At 31.9% G+C, this 19705-nt stretch overlaps 1 protein-coding gene across 1 annotated transcript in view; it reads right to left on the bottom strand.

Annotated features, from left to right (window-relative positions):
- Window positions 1-15929, bottom strand: part of LOC145245967 (uncharacterized) — a 163415-nt gene extending 147486 nt beyond the window's left edge. The window contains exon 1 of the mRNA XM_080107747.1: window positions 15292-15929. Within this exon, the coding sequence (XP_079963873.1) occupies window positions 15292-15369 (78 nt within the window). The 5' untranslated portion in view covers window positions 15370-15929. The remainder of the gene's footprint in view (window positions 1-15291) is intronic.
- Between the last annotated feature and the right edge of the window lie 3776 nt (window positions 15930-19705).

The raw sequence follows: 19705 nt of genomic DNA on the forward strand, positions 1-19705 counted from the left end.
AAAACTATTTTGCAAAATTTAAAAGTCATATGGAAGGAACATTGGATACAAAGGAACCAGACTGACTGCCCTTACTGCTTAGGTGACCTTCAACCCAGGAAACGATACCCACACATCAAGTAAAAGCAGCTGCATTAAGGTGAAAATAATTCCATTCTCCTCAGATTCTGATCCTTCTGTACCCACCAGCAGCAAGATAGTGGCATCTTCATATATGCCTTAGTGAGCGAAGGTTTTTAAATCCTATCAAAGAAAAATATGCACACCATATGTGTAGGGGGGGGATTTCTCTCTTGTTAGTGTTTTCTACCTGTCATATTTGTAGAAGAAAGAACTACATAAACACGGAGTATAATATATATATTTTGCCGGATTTTCAAAATCAGAGCCAAATAATAATCTGACAAGTTGATACTCGATTCAAACTAGCCTATTTTTTTTTTTTTCATTTCTTCCTTCTATTATGTCATTGGAACAAATGTTATTTTGTAGTAGTGTTCTTCTGAAAATACTTATGCCAGTTAAGAAATATTTTAAAGTGGTAACTTCCCATATTCATCAAATATTCTTATACATTAATATTAAGTAATCATACAGAGTTATTTCCCTTGATTTCTGAAAAATAAATAAATAAATAAATATCTGAAAATACTTTGTATTTTTAAAAATTAAAGTGAAGGAATTTTTTAAAATTCTTGTTTCACAAAATTAAAGTTACCAAAAATACTTCACATTGCTTTATAAACAAATCAATCATTTTTTCTTTTAATTTCAGACAATGTTGAGTAGTATACTAGTATAACCATTGTAAGAAAGTAATAAAGAATGCAAGAGAGTTGTATGCTCAATCTGTTAAGTCCAAAGTAGCTGAACAGCGGCTTGGTTCCCACCAGTTTTGGCAAATAGCAAACAGAATCCTGAACAGAAGCGTGTGCTCCATCCCAACTATTATCAATGGACCTGAGGTAATCTCGTCAGCATCAGACAAAGCCAAACTCTTTGTCAAGAACTTTGCAGCTAATTCTACCCTTTGCGATCAAATGTTGTACATTTATTGTTTCCAGATGAAGAATCGCAACCACTTACAACTTTCACCACAGAGTGAGGATGCTTCAAGTATTTATGGATGCCACAGATTTAATTAACAGCTGATAAGACATAAATGCTGCAAAATAGGTAATTATATCCAATTTCTTCTTTTAGATATCACGATATAGAGAATGCATTTAAACACACATTTTAGTAGGTCTCACACTGCACAAAAATGGAAATAGATTCAAATTCTGTCAGAATATTGTTCAGTTTGCAGGACCTCAGTAACATCAAGAGGTACCTGGTGTAACATTCATTCTTGGCTGGTTGAGCTAACTTCTTAGAAGGAAGAAGTTCATAGAGAATATTAAATTCACAAACTGTCTTCATTAGGGAAATGAAAATGTTAGTTTCAAGTAACATGAACATATTTTGGGATGCCTATCAAGTTACCCTTTTAGGTGATTGTCATAAAGAAAATACATTGCTTGGGACTAAAACTGTGACAATACATTTCACCTATCCAATCAGATGGTTGTAGGTTTAATAATTTATGATTTGATACCAACAAAAAGGAAAATGTTAGTTTTCTACTTCTGCAAAAATATTATATATGCTCCAGTGAGAATGCCTCATTCCGTTGTCCTTATGGATAGTGCCTCATATTTTGCAGATCATAGATTTTGCATCGATACTGAGCACCAATACACATTCATTGAAGATAAAGGGGTGGGTACAACTGAAATTACCTGGACACTAGAAAAATGTTTTATTATGGGTATTTCGATCTTAATAGTGGTTAAAGATCAACCACTAATAAGGACACTGCGTGTGAGTGTGGGGTATGGCAGAGAATCCTTGATCAGAACTCCACCTCTTCAATCTGAAAGAGGAATCAATGATCTGACTGACCACCCAACTTCTCAAATAACCCTAATTGAACAATAGTAACAGGTGTGACAGTTATGTAAGCAACACCTGCTGACACCAGATTCTTACATTGTGCTGTGTTACTGTCTATATATGGTGAGAATCATTCCATCACATGATAGCAGAAGTCTTCAAATTCATCAGAATTCTATAATGTTCGATCAATATGATCTTTTGAAAAATAATGTGACATAATTATGCTGACCAATGACCATTCTTATCTAAAATGTGTTTACAATTAATGCATGAAATTACCAATATTTAAGTACAATAAAAGTATAGAATGTTTGCAGATTTGCATACCATTCATGCACCAAGAATAAGCATAAATTATGTGCTAACCGGAGTGTATTACTTTTCACACACATGGCCATCTTTAAAATTTTTAAAGCTTAATTGACAATTTATATGTGGTAATCCCTTCCTCCAATGAAATCATTAAGAAAATTCACAATAATTCTGCAATCCAACTGTATTTGATACAAATGCACTTTTTTTGTCTAATTTTGGTCAATGTTAGTCCAATTTTCTAAAAATCATTAGATACCAACTTTTAAGATTAGTTCCAAGCTCACAGCTGCCTAAAATATATTTTTTTGAAGTATGGACCTAGTCTTTTTGAATTTTAATGATTTATTTTTGCAAAATTTGAAATTCTTAGATTTTTATAGAGTTAAAGGATTATTGATTGGGAATTAAATTTGTATTTCTATGCTGGAAAAATATGTTTAAACATGGCCTACTATAATAATGTGTATAGTAGGCCATGGTTTAAAATTTTGTTTAAAATATATAAATAACAGTTTATGCTGTGTATTTTTGTTTTGTTTTTAGCAATCTAAATTTTGGAAAAATAATAGGTATAGGTCCACCTGCTGACTGTCAAAATTCAATTTTTTTGTACCCTTGGGCACATTGTGCAAAATCTTTGCTTTATTGGCATTCAATTATAACACTTCAGTGATCGTCCTATCCAATTAGGAGGTATAATCCAGAAAGTGATTTCGAATCATTGGATCATAATTCCCCCTCCCATTTTTCTCTGCGGTTATTTCAAAAGGTTTTTTTTATTAAAAGAATCTCCTGACTTAAACAAAGCTTAAGAGGACAATCACAGACAAAATCAGGATAGTACTAAGAGAAGAGTATCAGAATTATTGACAATTTTGCATGTTCTATCCTGACGTGTTTACTTTTGAACGGCAATAAAACAAAAGACTGTTGCACATTCATGATCAAAATTTAGTAAACAAGCCAGGCATAGACTGAAGTTTATCTGTACAAAATTTGGCTGGATTGTAGAAAGGATTGTGCATTTTATGAACAATGACATAGCATTTTGAATTATAACATTGTTATGTTATTCTATTATTAATGTAACCAGATAGTTGTTATACAAGGGTTGTTCCAAAAGTAATGCCTCCTATTTTTTAAATTTATTTGGCTCAAATGGATTAGAAAGGATTGCAAATTGTATTATTATGATGACTGAACTTATGCATTCATGACCTGAAAGTTGTGTCTCTGTTGCAGATATTGACAGTGTGAGACTCTGAAAGCAACCCATGTCATTGATGTATGCCAGAAGCAGAAATACATCATTGAATTCCTCAATGCAGAAAAAATTGAACCAATCAACATTCGCCAGTGCCTATTGGAAGTTTATGAAGCTGATGCAGTTAATGTCAGCACAGTTAGGAGATGGGTCCGTTGATTTCAGAGTAGCGACATATGCGAGTGACAAAGTGCACTCTTGACACTCATACACAGCTACCAGGCCAGAAAATGCTGTGCATCTCAACCAACTCATCCACGCTGGTCGGCAAATAAGTGAATAAAATGCATGTAGAGTTAAATGTGGGTGTCAATGCATTAGAAATGACGTCATCCCTAGGATAAAGCAAAGTATGTGCTAAGTAGGTTTCACATATGCTCATGCAGGATCAAAAAGAACCATTGACGAGATGTCTGTCAGGACTTGTTGAATCAGTACAAAGCCAAAGGTGATGGATTCTTGGACCACATCATCATTGATGACGAGACTTGGTGTCACCACTACAAGCCGGATTCCAAACAGCAGTCGATGGAATGGCACCACTCACACTCCCCAGCAAAGAAGAAGTTCAGGCAAAATGATGTGCACCATCCTCTGATACAGGAAGGGTGTCATCCTCCTCGATTTCTTGAAACCAGAACTGACTGTCAACTCTAAACATTACGTTGAAATGTTGACAAAGCTGAAGGCCAGAAAAAAGGGAAACATTCTGTTCGCAACAGAACGTAATGTAACATGCAGCCGCAGCCGAGATTGAACTCACTACACAAGTTTGTGTTGTAATTCAAATCTTGTCCGTAGCTGAATACGTGATGCTTCGCCAGGGCTATCAAGGGTATTTTTTTTTTTTTATCATGACACCATCACTATATAGGTTGCCTACCATGGCTAAAGAGAGGCCCATCTACCCTTGAAAGAAGGATAGACCACACCAGTTTCCTAACCTGATATTTTACCTCACGGTAAACACAACAACACCAGGCCACAAATGAGTTTGAAAACCACAAAATATGTAACAAAATTTGGCTGAATGGTGCTGTCTCACTCACCATTTAGTCCCGACCTGGCACAGTTAGATTTTCACTTGTTCAGACCTCTGAAGGATGCATTATGTGGGCAGCATTTCTCCAACAACACCGTAATTGCCACAGTAAAAAAAATGGACTGCCTTGATAGGCGCTAACTTTTACAACCGAGGCATCAAAACTCTCGCTCATTGCTGGCAAAAGTACATTGAGAATGTGGTGACCATGTAAAAAAAATAAATTCTGGAGCATAAAAGGTTGCTTGTTTTAATGGTACCACTCGTGTCTTTGTAGCTCTTTAACTGTGTTAAAATTAGTAGTTGGAATGACTCATAAAACTATAATTATTTCTGGTTAATGTAAAGTTTATGGTTGTAAAAAAAATGATTACTGGTTTTATGTGTTTTAAAAGGAAGACAGTACAAGTAGACTAACTTAAGAATCTACTTATCAGCTATTAAAAGTTTAAGGGCTTCTACAAAAACCATCTTATAATATTTTATAAAAACATTATAAATAGTTTTTTGCAAAGATATTGTACCTCATGAATAGGCAAGTTTAGCAATATAATCACAAAGGCCGTCACATATTTTTTATATACTACAGGGTGTCCAAAAAGTAACTGAAGGGTTTTGAACTTAAATAGATTCTTAATTTTTTATATCTTTCTGTAATTTTAACACAATCTAAGACATTGGGGTATTTTTTAAAAGAAAATGCAAAATTCAAACAATCTTTATTCGTGAAAAATGTCTATTTTCAACTTCACACGATTGGTGCTCTTTCCAAAACACTACTGCAGAATCTCTGGATTGTGATTTAACTCCCTTATTTCATTCCTGATGTTTTCCTTCAATTCTTGCAGAGTTTGGGGTTTGTTAACAGACTCTTTCTTTAAGATATCCCCACAAGAAAAAGTCGGGGCTAGTCAACTCTGGAGAATGTGGTGGCCATTCAACACTGCCATAGCGAGAAATAATGTTGCCAAAGCATTGCCTGAGAAGCTCCACAGTATCTCTCGCCATATGTACCGTTGCCCCATCTTGTTGGAACCATAATCTGGATTTACTTTGAATTTGGAGGCACAGGAATTCTGTAATCATAGTGCGGTATCTCTCTCCAGTAACAGTGGCAACATTTTCGTCTTGATCTTCAAAAAAAAACTAAGTGCAATAAACTTCTCCATTACTGCAAACTATACAGTGCACTTTATGCGATACAACTGCTTTTGATGAATTGCCCTTGGATTTTCAGAGATCCAAAATCTGTAATTTTGTTTGTTAACGAATCCATTCATATGAAATGGGCTTCACCTGACATAACTTTTGCAAAAAATTGGGGTGATTTCAGACAAGTTCTTGCATTTGAACTGCATATTTAACCCTTGTTTAAAAATCTTCAGACTTCAAGTGTTGAACAAGCTGTAGTTTATAAGGAAAGAGTTTTAAACTGTAAAATTGAGCTTCAACATATCCCAAGTTGTGTGGAACGTCATTAAATCAATGCTTCAGGATGCTGCTTCACGCTCTCTTGTACTCTTTCTGTTTTCATTTGTGATGATGTTTCGAAGTCTGCTGGCTCACGGAAGATCAAGTATAGCTCATTGGTCTTCAAATCGGCGCACACCGTTTCGAATTGTGTTGTGACTGGGCTATCTCTTACATGAAAATGCAGTCGATAAATTCTTGGAGTCAAAACAATTGACCTCTGATTTTGGTAAAACAATTTCACTTGTGTATGTTGTTCAATGCTATACTTATCCATAATTAATTTTCAAAATATGATCTATAAAATATCTGAAATTGAGAAAAAAAATAATATTTAATGGTAAAATGACAAACATTTTCTACCCTTCAGTGACTTTTTGGACGCCCTGGCTACATACAGTATATTCTACCATCTATCAGAAATGAATACATAACCAACCAAAACACTTCATCAAATATATCCATTTTCATGCCAGTATGATTTGAGACACACAGGTTACACTTAGCAAAGATTTGAGAGTACAATTATAAACAGCAAAGTACACAGCTACAGAATGAAGAAAATTGCTTCAAGTGACTAACATGGTTGCTCAGGAAAGAATTTACTATATGAAGATTTGGTAAATTTTTACTTTCTTTTCACCTAACAATCATCTTTAAAATGACTTAAAAGTTTCCAGGTATGCTGAATATCGCATTTAAATTTGGTGCAAACAAGTAGTTTCCGGATATTAAACAATGTAATTCTTTATATTATCACTGGTGGTCATTTTGTAAGCGTATATTTTAACACGAAAACTTTTTAAAGGTGATTGTTAAGGTGGAAAGAAAATAAAAATTTACTGATTTTTAAGACTGCGGTGTTTAGGAAGTCTACAATAGGGTAGGTCGATTTTGGCATTATGACTAGGTCTATGCAGAGAAAGTTGTTAAATAGCATTGAGAATAACAACACAAAATACTTTTTTTTTCTAAAACTCCATCGTTTTTTGCTAAAATGAATTTAAACATTGAAAAACTCAATAAGCTGCATCTATGTCGCCGGGTGCCGGTGTTAAATCAAAGAATAAGCATGTCATATTAATGCCGGTGTTGAAGAAAAAATATGAAGGGAGTATAAACAATACGTTTTTTCTTTTGTTTGTAATATCTATTTTATTTTTAGAAAACTAATTGAGTGTCGATATAAAAAGACGCCCTGCAAAATATTTCATTTAAAATGAATTAAACAACTAATAAACCGGGGCTTTATTTTATCCGGTTAATATTTCTGTCTACACTGCCAAGTAATCGGGTTTTTATGTATTTTCGTGTTCACACGTGTGTTTACTTTGTTAACCGGAGCTTAATTCAAATATAGAAATTATTACATTTTGCATTTTATATCTTAGCAAACCTTAATTATTAAGAAAAAGAAAGGTTTATTTTAAACCTTTGTGTTATTTAATTTAATAATTCTTTATTAAAAATAAACATTTTTCTTCTCAAGGCTATTTCGGTGTGATTTGACTTGTGTTTTCATACTGTTCGGTAAGTAAAACCATTATTATTTCTTTTTTGATATTTACCAATTTTTCCAAATTTTATTTTTAATTCATAATTTCCTTTGTTTAATTTCTTACAATATCATTAAATATGTATTTTGCAGATATTTTTCTAACCATGAATCGGAAACGAACTATTCCTACACGCAGCGCAGTGCTATTTCTACAAAATTTGTGGGCCCACCTTTTCCATTAAATACAACAGAATCCCTACTTCCGTCAGGTTATTAAATATGGTTATTACATGGAGAATTCTCGCCCAAAGTTAAATAAATTTGCCCTTTCAAAATTAATGGCAAATGATGTTAAAGATATTTGGAAGGCAGTAAATCCCCGTTTGCCCCGATTAACTGAAAAATGGATTGTACACAAATTGCAGGACACCTGCTTTGAAAAAGCTAAGCAAATAAATAGAAACGTTTTATCCGGCGCCGCATATGCCAAAAGTCTTCTGGCCAATAAACTTGACAAATTATTTGATATTTCATCTTATTCGTGTGACCTGCCAATTGCAAGTTGTCATGACAAAAAAAGAAAATTGTCAGTCAAAGCATATAGTCTGTACCTGTCCTATAAAAAAAGGTAAGTTTTTTTTAATTTCTCTTGTTTGTTTGAAAAAATCTTTATAATGAAAATCATAGACATTGATAAATCCAAAACTGACAGAGAAAAAGGAAAGATAAAAAAATAATACCTATCAAAAACATAATAAAAAAATTAGAAATCTTGTCTGCATTGGTGTTGATGGGAAGCACGACAAAGATACTTTATTTTACATGGAAACTGTCGATGAAAAAGGAAACAAAAATCGAAGAAAAGCTAAAGGACAAAGCATCACTTGACATTTACGAAGGAGATGTGGAAGTAAGAGGGTGTATCTTACACATAGTGTGATCCCTACTGTTAGAGCAACTGGTGCTCTAGCGGTATCAGAAATTTCGTGAAAATAGTGAATAATTCCACCCCATCTCTCCTCGAAAAATGTAATTCAAGCCCTAATTTTTTTTTTCAATTAAAGGAGCAAGGACCAAGGTTTCATTAAAAAAAAAACAATGTGTTTTTTTTTAAAAAAAAAAAAAAGAAGGGTTTTAAACTTCGGACTTTACAGGTAAATTTCTAAAAAACGGGTTTTTTTTTTGTTTTAAATTTGAATATTATTTATTGACCTTTTCTCTTCAATTTGTGATATATAAAACTATTCAACATAAATTAATTATTTACTTTTTAAGAGAAACTTGAAAATGGGGGGGGGGGCGTGAATTTAAAAAAAAAAACGTTTGTCTAAAATATTATATTCGGTTTATTGGAAAGAACATAAAATTTCACATTGACCCTGAAAATATCGTAAAAATAGAATCAATAGAAAAATTTTGATAGATTTTTAAAGTTTAAAAATTGAAAAATATTGAGTTCGGAAAATTCATTACTGTTTTTAAAAAAAAAATTAAAAAAAATATTTCTATTACTTTTAAAACAACTGTAATAGTTTATTTTGGAAGTATAATCCATAAAGAAAATAAATAACCCACTTTTAACAGAGAAATTACGAGATTTTTATATTTTATTCGCAGTTTCGTGTTAGGGGTGTCAAAAATTCCTACAAAAATTCTGATACCGCTGTTCTGACAGATGAAGTTAGTTCACAAAGTCCTAGAAGAGTATGAGAGTGTCAATACTTTAAAGGCTGTCCTTTTAGACACCACAAGCACCAAGACTGGTTTCCTCACTAGAAAACAAGCTGCATAGAAAAATACACACTATTGGTTGTTCTCTACACCAGAATGAGCTTCCTTTTAGGGCATTATTTAAATTCCTTGATGGAAGTGCACGAAGCCCAAAATCATTTACGGGTCAACTCGGAAAATTATGTGCCAACAATTACCATCATTTACCCCAAGTTGGCATTTTACCAGTGAGTAGTCATCTGGAGGGCAGGTATTCTGAACTAACAGAAAATGATCTCACTGGTGACCAAAGACTACTTTTAGAGTATGCTGTTGGTATTTCAAGTGGTAAAGTAGACCCTCAGTATGCAGCATGAAGGATCGGACCTTTAAATCAGGCAAGATGGCTTACTCTCGCAATCCGATTAATGTGTTTGTGGACCCGTAAAATTTATCCATCTGAATTGACCCGAAAAATGCACCAGCTGACTAGTTTTATTGTAGAAGTTTATGCAGTTAGCTGGTTTGAAATTAAACTGGATAATAAATTTCATAACCAGCAAATGTATATTTTTAAAATGATTGGGCAAATAAAAAAGCAGCCTCCAGAAATTCAGGAAATTGCTTTAAGCAATCTTCAGTTTAATGCTTTTGCCCTTTTGCCAGAGAATATTCTGTTCTCTTTGTTAAAATCAGATGAAATTGAAGTGAGAGAAGTAGCTATAAGAAGAATTTTAACCATTAGGTAAGTAAACGTTCATATAAAACTGATCAAATTGTTTATTTCGATTTATACATTCATTTTCAATTATTAAATTTAAAAAAAAAATAATTAAAATAAAATGTGTGTTAATTTGTTCAAGTTAATAAAATTATTTGACTTCTCATTTCTTTTTCAGTAGTTGGGAACCAGTGAAAAAGCGTTTAAAAAAATATCAACAATAAATTTTGACGCTTTACATTTCTCAAAGTGGAGTTTCAGAGCCAGCACTAACTGAAGAATTATCAGATCATGAACTTTAGTAATTAATGATGAGTGGCAGAAAGCCAGAGTTACCTGATTTGCCTGCAAATTCACAAAGTGTGGAAAGTACTGTAAAATTGACACCAGAAGCCTGTCAATCAGTCTATGGACTTCAAGCAAGACATAGACATATTATTGCTAAGATTTTATGCCATGAAATGAGGCCATTTTTTGCTTCAAAGGGATCCTATAGGGAGAATTTTTATATTATGGTAAAAAGAAATAGCTTTTTTACTTGCCAATTGTTTTGTGTTTTTTATACAAGCATAGATAACCGCCTAGAGGTAAGTAAATAATTTGTTTTAGGTTTTATTAAGACTTTTTTCCAAACAGAATAAAAACCTCTTTTTTTCGTTGATAGTAAAAAGAATTGAATCTTGCAGTTATAAAACAAAGTAAAATACAGCATTTATAGAATTTTGTAATTGCCGCCACCTCAGTGGGGGGGGAGGGGAGGAATTATACTTTTGTTTAATATTTAGCATATCAGTCATTATATCGTTTATTTAAATATATAAAACAACTTGTTATGATTGAAACTGCAAAATATTAAATAATTTCTCACAAATCTTTCACAGATAAGGATTTTTCTGTGTCTCAAAGTAGATGATCTTTAAAATCAAATTAGCATCCGATGCCTGATGTTAGAAATCTAGTTTTTTAATATTTGTACTCTCCATATGTTTGTGCAACTTTCTCTGCTTCAACCTTTTACATTTTCCAGAAAAAGTTGAAAATCAACCTACCCTAGTCTACAATTGATGTAGGAAGTTTGTTTCATGTTTAAGCAATTTTGAAAAAAGTTTCTGAAAGTTGAAGCTATGCTTTCTTATTATAAGACACACTGCTTGGGATTGTTAATTTTGCGAGTTGCTAACCGTTTTATTTTTTACGTAAAAACAGTTGGGAAGTAAAATCCAACGTAATTTATTTTGGTTTCAGGTTTATCTATTTATGTGTGACGAATTTGTGTTGAAAACAATTTAATAGACACCTTAAACATATAAACTTGTAAAGGCACAGTCAGGATGTGGTTGGATTAATGAAGAGCGCCAATATGAAGTTTACTTCCGGAAACACACACACACCAGACAAATAACTAACTACTTTTAACTCCACATGTTTATGTTTTATTTTAAATTATTTTTATGCAAATACGTCAGTGGCTAAACCAAAATAAATTATTTGGGATTAATTTCCAACTATATTTTCGTTAAAATGTTTAATGTTGCCTTTCTCCATCGCAACTATTAACAAAAAATTAAAATGGCTGGCTTATTTACGAAAAGAAATGCATTGTGGTTGATTTAATTTCGTAATTATTTTTAAATAATTTTAACAATTTCGTTTTTACTTTATTTTATTGCAATTTTGATTTTAATAAATAATAAACTGTAAATAAATAAAAACGTGCAAGTTACGTACACACGATAAACAGTGATCACACAATGTGATAAATATAGAGATTATGACATTTTTGTTGGAGATGGAGAAAAAAATAAAACTAAACAATTTAATGAATAATCTTTATCCGTTTATCGATATTTATATATATATATTAAAAAAAAAAAGGTCAGATAAAACGGAGAAAAAAAGATGTTGAACGTATGAAACGAAGGTAATGACCGGCGAATTTACCATCGACTAAACATTTTTTATTATTTCGATAAACAGGAAATTTAAGAGGGTGAAGATGAGGGGAGACAAGTAGATGATGTAAATGACATTAGTCGGTAAAAAGGAAAAAAAAAAAAAAAGTGTTAAAAAATATGCACATCAGATGAAACATTTTGGAGTAGATTATATAGAGAAATGAGACTTTATATTCTTTTCTTCGAGTGCGCATTTTTAAGGTTCGAAAAGATTTACAGATAAAAATCCGCTTTAAATACTTTTTTTTTTAATGATTAATTTTCCCTCTCTAAAATAGGGCCATGAAGGTCGTAAAACTTCGGTTGGACCCAGATTAAACGGTATAGTATCTATTATAGTCAGTTGTTAATATCAGGATAGAATCCTCCAGTGCATGCAATACGATTATCCCCCCCCCCCGCCACCAGGGGGGGGGGCAGTGAAACTTACGTTTTATTTTTTACTAATTTTCCAACATTTAATTGCCAGCAAGGATATTAACTTTTTCTAAGACAACAAATAACTTCGCAAGAGTTTTACTTAATTAAAAATCTGAGGATTTTATTTTTAAAAAGTGTTTGGTACTTATGCACTTATGTTACCGTGCTGAAATAAAGTTATTTTGAAAGCCATTCTTAATATGGGGAAAGGTGGGTGTTTTTTAACTATTCTATACTTCCACCTAACAATGAAAAGATATCGTGAAACTTGAATTTAACTTGAAAATACTATTTTAAAAAATAGCACATTAACGTAAGTGCATAAGCACAAAAAGTTTGAATCTTATTATTTATTTGTTAAAATACGATACATGTGATAGTAAAAACATCCTCTCCTTTAACCTTATATTTTTACATTTTTTTATTTTAAAGGTTGATACACGTTGAAGAAAATTAATAACCTAACCTTATTAAAACATTGCCATTTTCTGACAAATAAGCAAAAAAATCAAGTTTTCGTTATAAAAAAAGGGGGGGCATTCTGTGGTATAGAAGTTTTCTGTTCGTCAAATTTTACGTCAAGATTCGAAATTCTGTCAATACTCAAAACTGTAAATAGCGAAATACTCTGGAAATCCACTCGTTACAACAACAAAGAAAAAAATACTGCACTATGATCAACCTGTATTATCTGTCAAGAAGAGGGAGAAATCCTTCTCAATTGAAGCAGCTTTTTTTTCTTCCAGAATGTTCCTTTCCTTTCTCCTTTAAAAAACTCATAACTTGCAAGATGCAAGTAATTGCCGTATCTACATGAGCAGACGTTATTTAGCACAAAAATATCGGTAAAGACTGAGAAATCAATAGTCGATATTGAAACTAAATTTTCATAGGTTATATTTAGTCTATGATAAAAAAAAAAAAATTTAAATTGTTTCAAAATATTTTAGGTGATCATAATTTTTATTAGTTGAACTACTATTCTCATATTCGCAACGTTTCGGCCGATGTAACCTCAAACCTTCAATTGCAACTTGGTAACAAAAAGAATAACCAATGAACCTATTTTTAAAGGCACAATTGTGGAAAATATATATATAGTCAAAAACGACATATGAATAATAAAATAAGTTTATTTTCTAATTAATTCAGTTGAAGCTTATATTTCAAGAATGCTATTAAACGTGTAGATATTGCGACTAAATTAATCGATCGCACGCAATACACTCTTTTAGCATCGATAACGTCAATCCAAATAATCACGCACTTGTCGTTTAGTGATTAGTGTAACCAATATTTACACGCAAAATAGTATAAAATATACGTATGGCAAGTGAGCTACCTACACAAAAACGTTTATTCCCTTCCCTAAGGAAGGAATTATTATTATTAAGTGTATGCGAAGTAGATACACACAAGATACTAATATGTTTCTACATAATTTTAATAGAACTGTTTTTTGTTTTTTTTTTTGTTTTTTATCTTAACCTAAGTTTCCAACAATTTGGTTCGGTCCAAATTCTGTAGAAGCACAAAATATTTTTGAATATCTACACAAAACTCAAAGTAGTAGGTGTGTGTGTGTGCGTGTGTGTGTGTGTGTGTGTGTGTAAACCGAAAAAGAATGGCTAAATCTGAGAGATCATTTTTATGTTTTTATCATTTTCTATTTCTCGTTTTTTAGGAACTAGAGTTTAATTTTGTGTGGTCGCTTTTCGGCTGTTGTATCTCGTTAACACATTTTACCGAGACAATATCGGCAGCCATGAGTGCTGATCTAAATAAGTACCATATATAAATACTTGACAATGTACGAGGTGGAATATTTAACCATTTTTCCGTTCTTTACAACAATTTCCGAGACATTATCACAAGCATCGAATACAGATTGCAGTAGTTTCACTGCGTGAAATTTATTTGGTGTATTTCTTATCCCCCCCCCCCCCTTATAAGACTGTAAGTTGATCAGTATCAGACACGGGAAACCGAATAGATTGCCTTTTATAATAGCAATATTTTTCATAAACAATATATATTTAAATATTTTTTAAATAACCGCCAAAAGAATCTGCCACAGTTTTTTTTTTTTTAAATATTAAAAAAAAAACATTGGGGAAAAAATAAAATAAATCAGACCAAAAGGTCAACAGTGTAAAAAGAAGAGAAAAAAGTTTAAATTGTTACAGACAAAAAATGTTATTAATAATAATAACAGCAATTTACTAAACAGAAAGAGTATTATTAAATAATTATTGCTAAATAAAGAAATGAAGTAGATTGTTAGCACACCCCCCCCCTCCAATGGGAAACATCAAGCGACCAATTTTTAGACCCGGTTAAAAAGAATAATTTAAATCTATTATAGTAAGCATAAACTTAAAACACTAAAAACTTATTCAACTAGGTAGAAGAGTAACTTATCTTGCCTTTGATGACATTTATTTGTTGATTTTTTACCACTGTCCATTGTACAACAAACCCGAATATGGTTTTGGTCGTTGTTAGGAGGTAATTCTCCCAGGCATTTTTGGAGGCGGGATTGGTTTATTGCCCGTCGTCAAAGGCACCCCAAGCCAAGGAGTTCAATCAAGATAAATTTTGAATTCATCTAAAGTGCCATCAGAGGATGGGGGCTGAAATTTGGATTCACCCACTATAAACTAACCTTGTGTCTAACTTGGGAGCAGGAGATAAATATACTAAAGTGCTTACTTCTGTATTAAATCGGAGGTAATTTTATGTCTTCGACTTTGTAAATCATAAGCCATAAATATAGAATAAAAACAAGGAACAGTTGTTTGTTGATAAAAATATTTTTAGAATGTGATTAATAAAAAAAAAGAACACGTTTTAGCTTCATTTTTTGTTTCGTAAAAAAAAAAAAAAAAAAAGTCTTAAATGTTTTGTTTTTAATAAACGAACTTTGAACACAAATCCTCCAAAATAGTTAATACTTACACGAGCTGGCCAATGCGGGTAACCTTTCATTTTGGCGAATATCTTGTCGCCCGGTTTGAAATCCATTTTAGACGACATTCTGTCCGTTTAACAAAAAAAAAAAAAGAAAAAAAAAAGAAAACGGAGGTAGGTCTGTTGACTCCAAATCGGCAGGAGTTTTTAATAAACACCAAACGATCCTTTCTGCTGCTTAACAAATAAACTTAAAAAAAAAAAAAAAAAAAAAGACGACGACCTTTTTTTTTCGGTCGATTTTCGAACGGGTCGTATTTTTTTTTTGTTGTTGTTTTTTTTACTACTTTAAACTGCGATTATATTATGGCGTCCGGAGTGGCGACCGAATAGAGAGGGCGAAAAACTAAAAAGAAACCAAAAAAACACACCGCGATGCCGGTGATTTTCTAGGGCTTGTACTTTGTCCAACCGTTAAAGGTTCTCTAGTTATTCCTGTGTATGGCAAACATAAATGCGGCTCGTTTTCTTTTTCTTTCTTAGCTAGCACAACGTTATTGCGTAGAATATACGAGCACATTGTTCGCAGCCATTTTTCCCCTTTGATGAAAAGAGAAGCAAATCTCGTTGGATAACGGGCGCGTTTGTTTGCCACGGTAGAATATCAGAATTACGGAACGCTATTCTGCTAATTGTTAGAATAGCAGAATAACGGAATCATGCCCCAGGGTGATCGATTAACGAACATAGATGGCGGTATGAGGTAGTAACAATTAAAGGGAGAAGGAGGAGAAAACAAATCGTATTCTGAACGACGGGATATAAACGCTTAGAAGTGTCGGAATAATCGAATTGAGGGAAAATATTAGCGAGAAATGAATATCTTTTTTTTTTCAACATTTTATCGTGTTGTAAGAACTAAAATGGACGAATAAAATTGTATTGATTGTTGATTGTTTTATTATTTTTTAAACCTGTCTATTTTACTTCAATTTATTTATTTATATTTTTATTTGCCACGAATATTAAAATCGTTTCTTGAAATTTTTACTTTTTCACCTTTTTTTTCTTTAATTTTAGAACTTTTCAAATAATTATATTTTTAAAATATTAAATATTTAAAAAAAAAATTAAAACAAAGGTGACTAAAGTATAACATTAAAATAAATTTGTGTCCACATCGCCATTGATCTGATCTGCATCTTAATCGATTCACAATCAATAATCACGGATTTTTATTTATTTTTTTTATCATTATAGCAATTCAAAGATAGTAAAAAAAAAAACAACGAAGTCGTTTTAAGATAGTTTTATTGTTAGTTTATAACTATATAATTGCGGGAAACGTTTTTGTTTTGACATTATTAGTGTTTGTTTTTATTTTAATTCAAAGGAAACTATTTTGGAGTGATAGTTAAATTCCTCCCTCGTTCAATAATTTCGTATATACAGTCGTCATTCTCAGTTTTCATGATGACAGAAATAGAGGGGGGCGTGGGAAGAAAGAAAAGAGCTTGGAGAGAGTAAGGAAGATGGAACGCGTAGTTATGGTGAGGGGTGAGAAAGGATAGTGTAAAAGAATAAAGGAGGAAGATAGGGTGAAAGGCATAGAGAAAAGAGTAAATTGAGAGAGGGGGTAGTGAAAGGAGAAGAGAATGTGTAATAGATAGAAAAGAGGCGGAGGAAAAAAAAGAGTGAAATGAAGATTTAACTAGAGAAGAAAAAGAGGGAAGATAGGGTAAAAGAAAAAGAGAGAGAAGAAAAAGTAAATTGAGAAAGAGGGGGATAATGAAAGGAATAAATAAAAGAAAATGCGTCAGCTGAGATAGTAAGAGGCGAAGTGGAAAGAAAAGGTAAAAGAGAAAGGGAGAAGCCAGTCAGATAAACAGATGAGAAAGTGTAAGTTATGTTATTTAGAGGGGGTGTAGTTAGAGAGTGAGCGCGAAGAGAAAAATAAAGTTAGTGATCAAATCAACAGAGAGAAGAAAGAAAATACGAGAGTAAATTCAATGCAACTTATCATGTATGACTACGAAGGCACGCAATACACGTTAGTCAATGATAATAGCAAAATAGATAATTTATCTATTTTGCTAAGATAAATACAGAAGGAAGACAAGCTTAAGAATGATAAATTTTTGTTCCCAGTTAAGGGTTATATATCAAAAGAAATATAAGTCGAATTGTGAATGAGTAAGATAGATAGATAGATAGATAGATAGATAGAGAAAAGGGAAGAGGGGGGTATAAAAAAAAAAGAAAGGAAGACACGGTTTATTTAATTTGTTGTCCTAATAAAGTTTATTAGGTTATGATATAAACATGGGGTCCAAAAACTTCAGCCTCGTTCTGAGTTTGGTTAAAGGTGGGTTTGTTACCGGTGTCGAGAGAGAATTTAACTCCTTTGAATAAACGCGGAAAAAAGTAAAGAGACACTACTCGCTGTTTTGAAGTTTATCTGTTGTGTTTGAGTTTGGGTTAAAAAGATATGGATTTCTTTCAACTTATTTTTCAAAACAAATTGTGCATGTTTAAAAGAAAACCCTATTTTTGTTTCGTATTAAAAAAAAAGAGTACTTATGTTACCGTGCTATTTTTTTTTTAATAGTATTTTCAAGTTTTACGATATCTTTTAAATTGTGAGATGAAAGTACAGAAAAATCACTGTCTCTATTTACTTGTTTTCCCACGAGGAAATCTAAGATTTGGATTTTGGATTGGAAGAAAACTCAAAGTATGTGTGCTTTTAGTGCGACCGGGTCTTAAATTTTTCTGGCCTTCAGTTTCGGAAAAGTTAGGTCACGTGGTACTTGGCCGACGGTGTCGCGTCAGGTACAGGCATTAATGGCGGAAAACTGATAGGGTAACAGTTTTGAAAACCGGGTTATCATAATTTTTTGTAAAGGTTTTCGACTACTTTTGATTGTATTTGAAAGATTAAAGCGTAAAGTTAATTTCCAAAAAAGAAAGAAATACTTGTACACGTGAATAAATAGCTATAATGAAAAATGTTTTCACAGCGACATTCGGAAACTGACAAGTTCAGCTAAATTTGGAAGTTAAATAAATTCATTGTAAAAATAAAAATCCCTTGAAAGTTAAATATTAGGTTTCCAGGTCTATTTCAAAGATAATTAGTAAAATAAAGTCCTAAGATATGGAATTAAATAATAAAAAAACACCATATTTTTACAAAAAAAAAAATCTTTATTAGCCCTCAAAAGCAAGAAATTCTGCCTTCGCATAAACAAAAACAAACGACGTCGTTTAAGCATAGACGGTTTCTACGGAGGTCCAAAATGTCAAAAAAGACTGTCTGAAAATGACGTCAGGTAGTTGGAAGGAGGTAGGGTAAGTGTATCAGAATTGGGGGGGGGATTTTTGTCACCCCTAACACAAAACTGCGAATAAAATATAAAAAAAACTCGTAATTTCTCTTTTTAAAGTGGGTTGTTTATTTTCTTTATGGAATATACTTCCAAAATAAACTATTAAAGTTGTTTAAAAAATAATCTATTATTTTTTTATTTAAAAAAAAACAGTGGTTACAAAATGCCGGCGCGCGTTCATATAGCCATTTTTTTTTTTTACGTATGAATTGAATTTTACGAGTTAAATATTTTTCAATTTTTAAACTTTAAAAATCTATCAAAATTTTTCTATTGGTTCAATTTTTACGATATTTTCATGGTCAATATGAAATTTTATGCTCTTTCCAATAAACCGAATATAATATTTTTAGACAACCGTTTTTTTTTTTTAATTTACCCCCCCCCCATTTTGAAAAGTCTATTAAAATTTCTATAATTAATTTACTCACCAAAGTTTTATGTATCACAAATTGAAGATAAAAGATCAATAAATAAAATATTCTAATTTAAAACAACAAAAAAGAAGTGTTTTTTGGAAATGTACCTGTAAAGTCCAAAGTGTGAAACCCTTTTTTTTTTTTTTTTTAAAAACACATTTATTTTATTTATTTATTTTTTTTTTTAAGCGAAAGCTCATGTTATGCTTAGATTGTCAAGTAAATTTTGGACGCTGACGACAATTTTTTCTATTTCATTCAATGTTTTCTTTTTTTTAGATATTTAAAAAAAATTCACTCGATAAAGAAGAAATAAAATATATTAATCAAAAACTCATGTATTTCATTAAGAGAATAAAAAAATCGGTAGAGTGTTTTTTTTTTTTTTTTTTTTTTTTAAACGGCAAAAACTGATAATTGAATGTGTTCATTTTTCACCTAGGGTGACCCCAAAATACTAATTTTGGTTTACACCACGCAATAGAAAGAGACATTAATTGTGGCGCTTTGAAGCCACCGGAAGATAAACTCCAGAAAATCAGACATTTATCTCCCTTTATTTGAGCAGTGAAAAACATCTGAGTTCGCATTTTTATTTTTGGAATCCTAGTTCAAAAAAGTATTTTATTTAAAAAGGACATGGAATATAAGTAT

Source organism: Euprymna scolopes, chromosome 23 (assembly GCF_053919585.1).
Source record: "Euprymna scolopes isolate OS-2025 chromosome 23, ASM5391958v1, whole genome shotgun sequence".
Lineage (NCBI taxonomy): Eukaryota > Metazoa > Mollusca > Cephalopoda > Sepiida > Sepiolidae > Euprymna > Euprymna scolopes.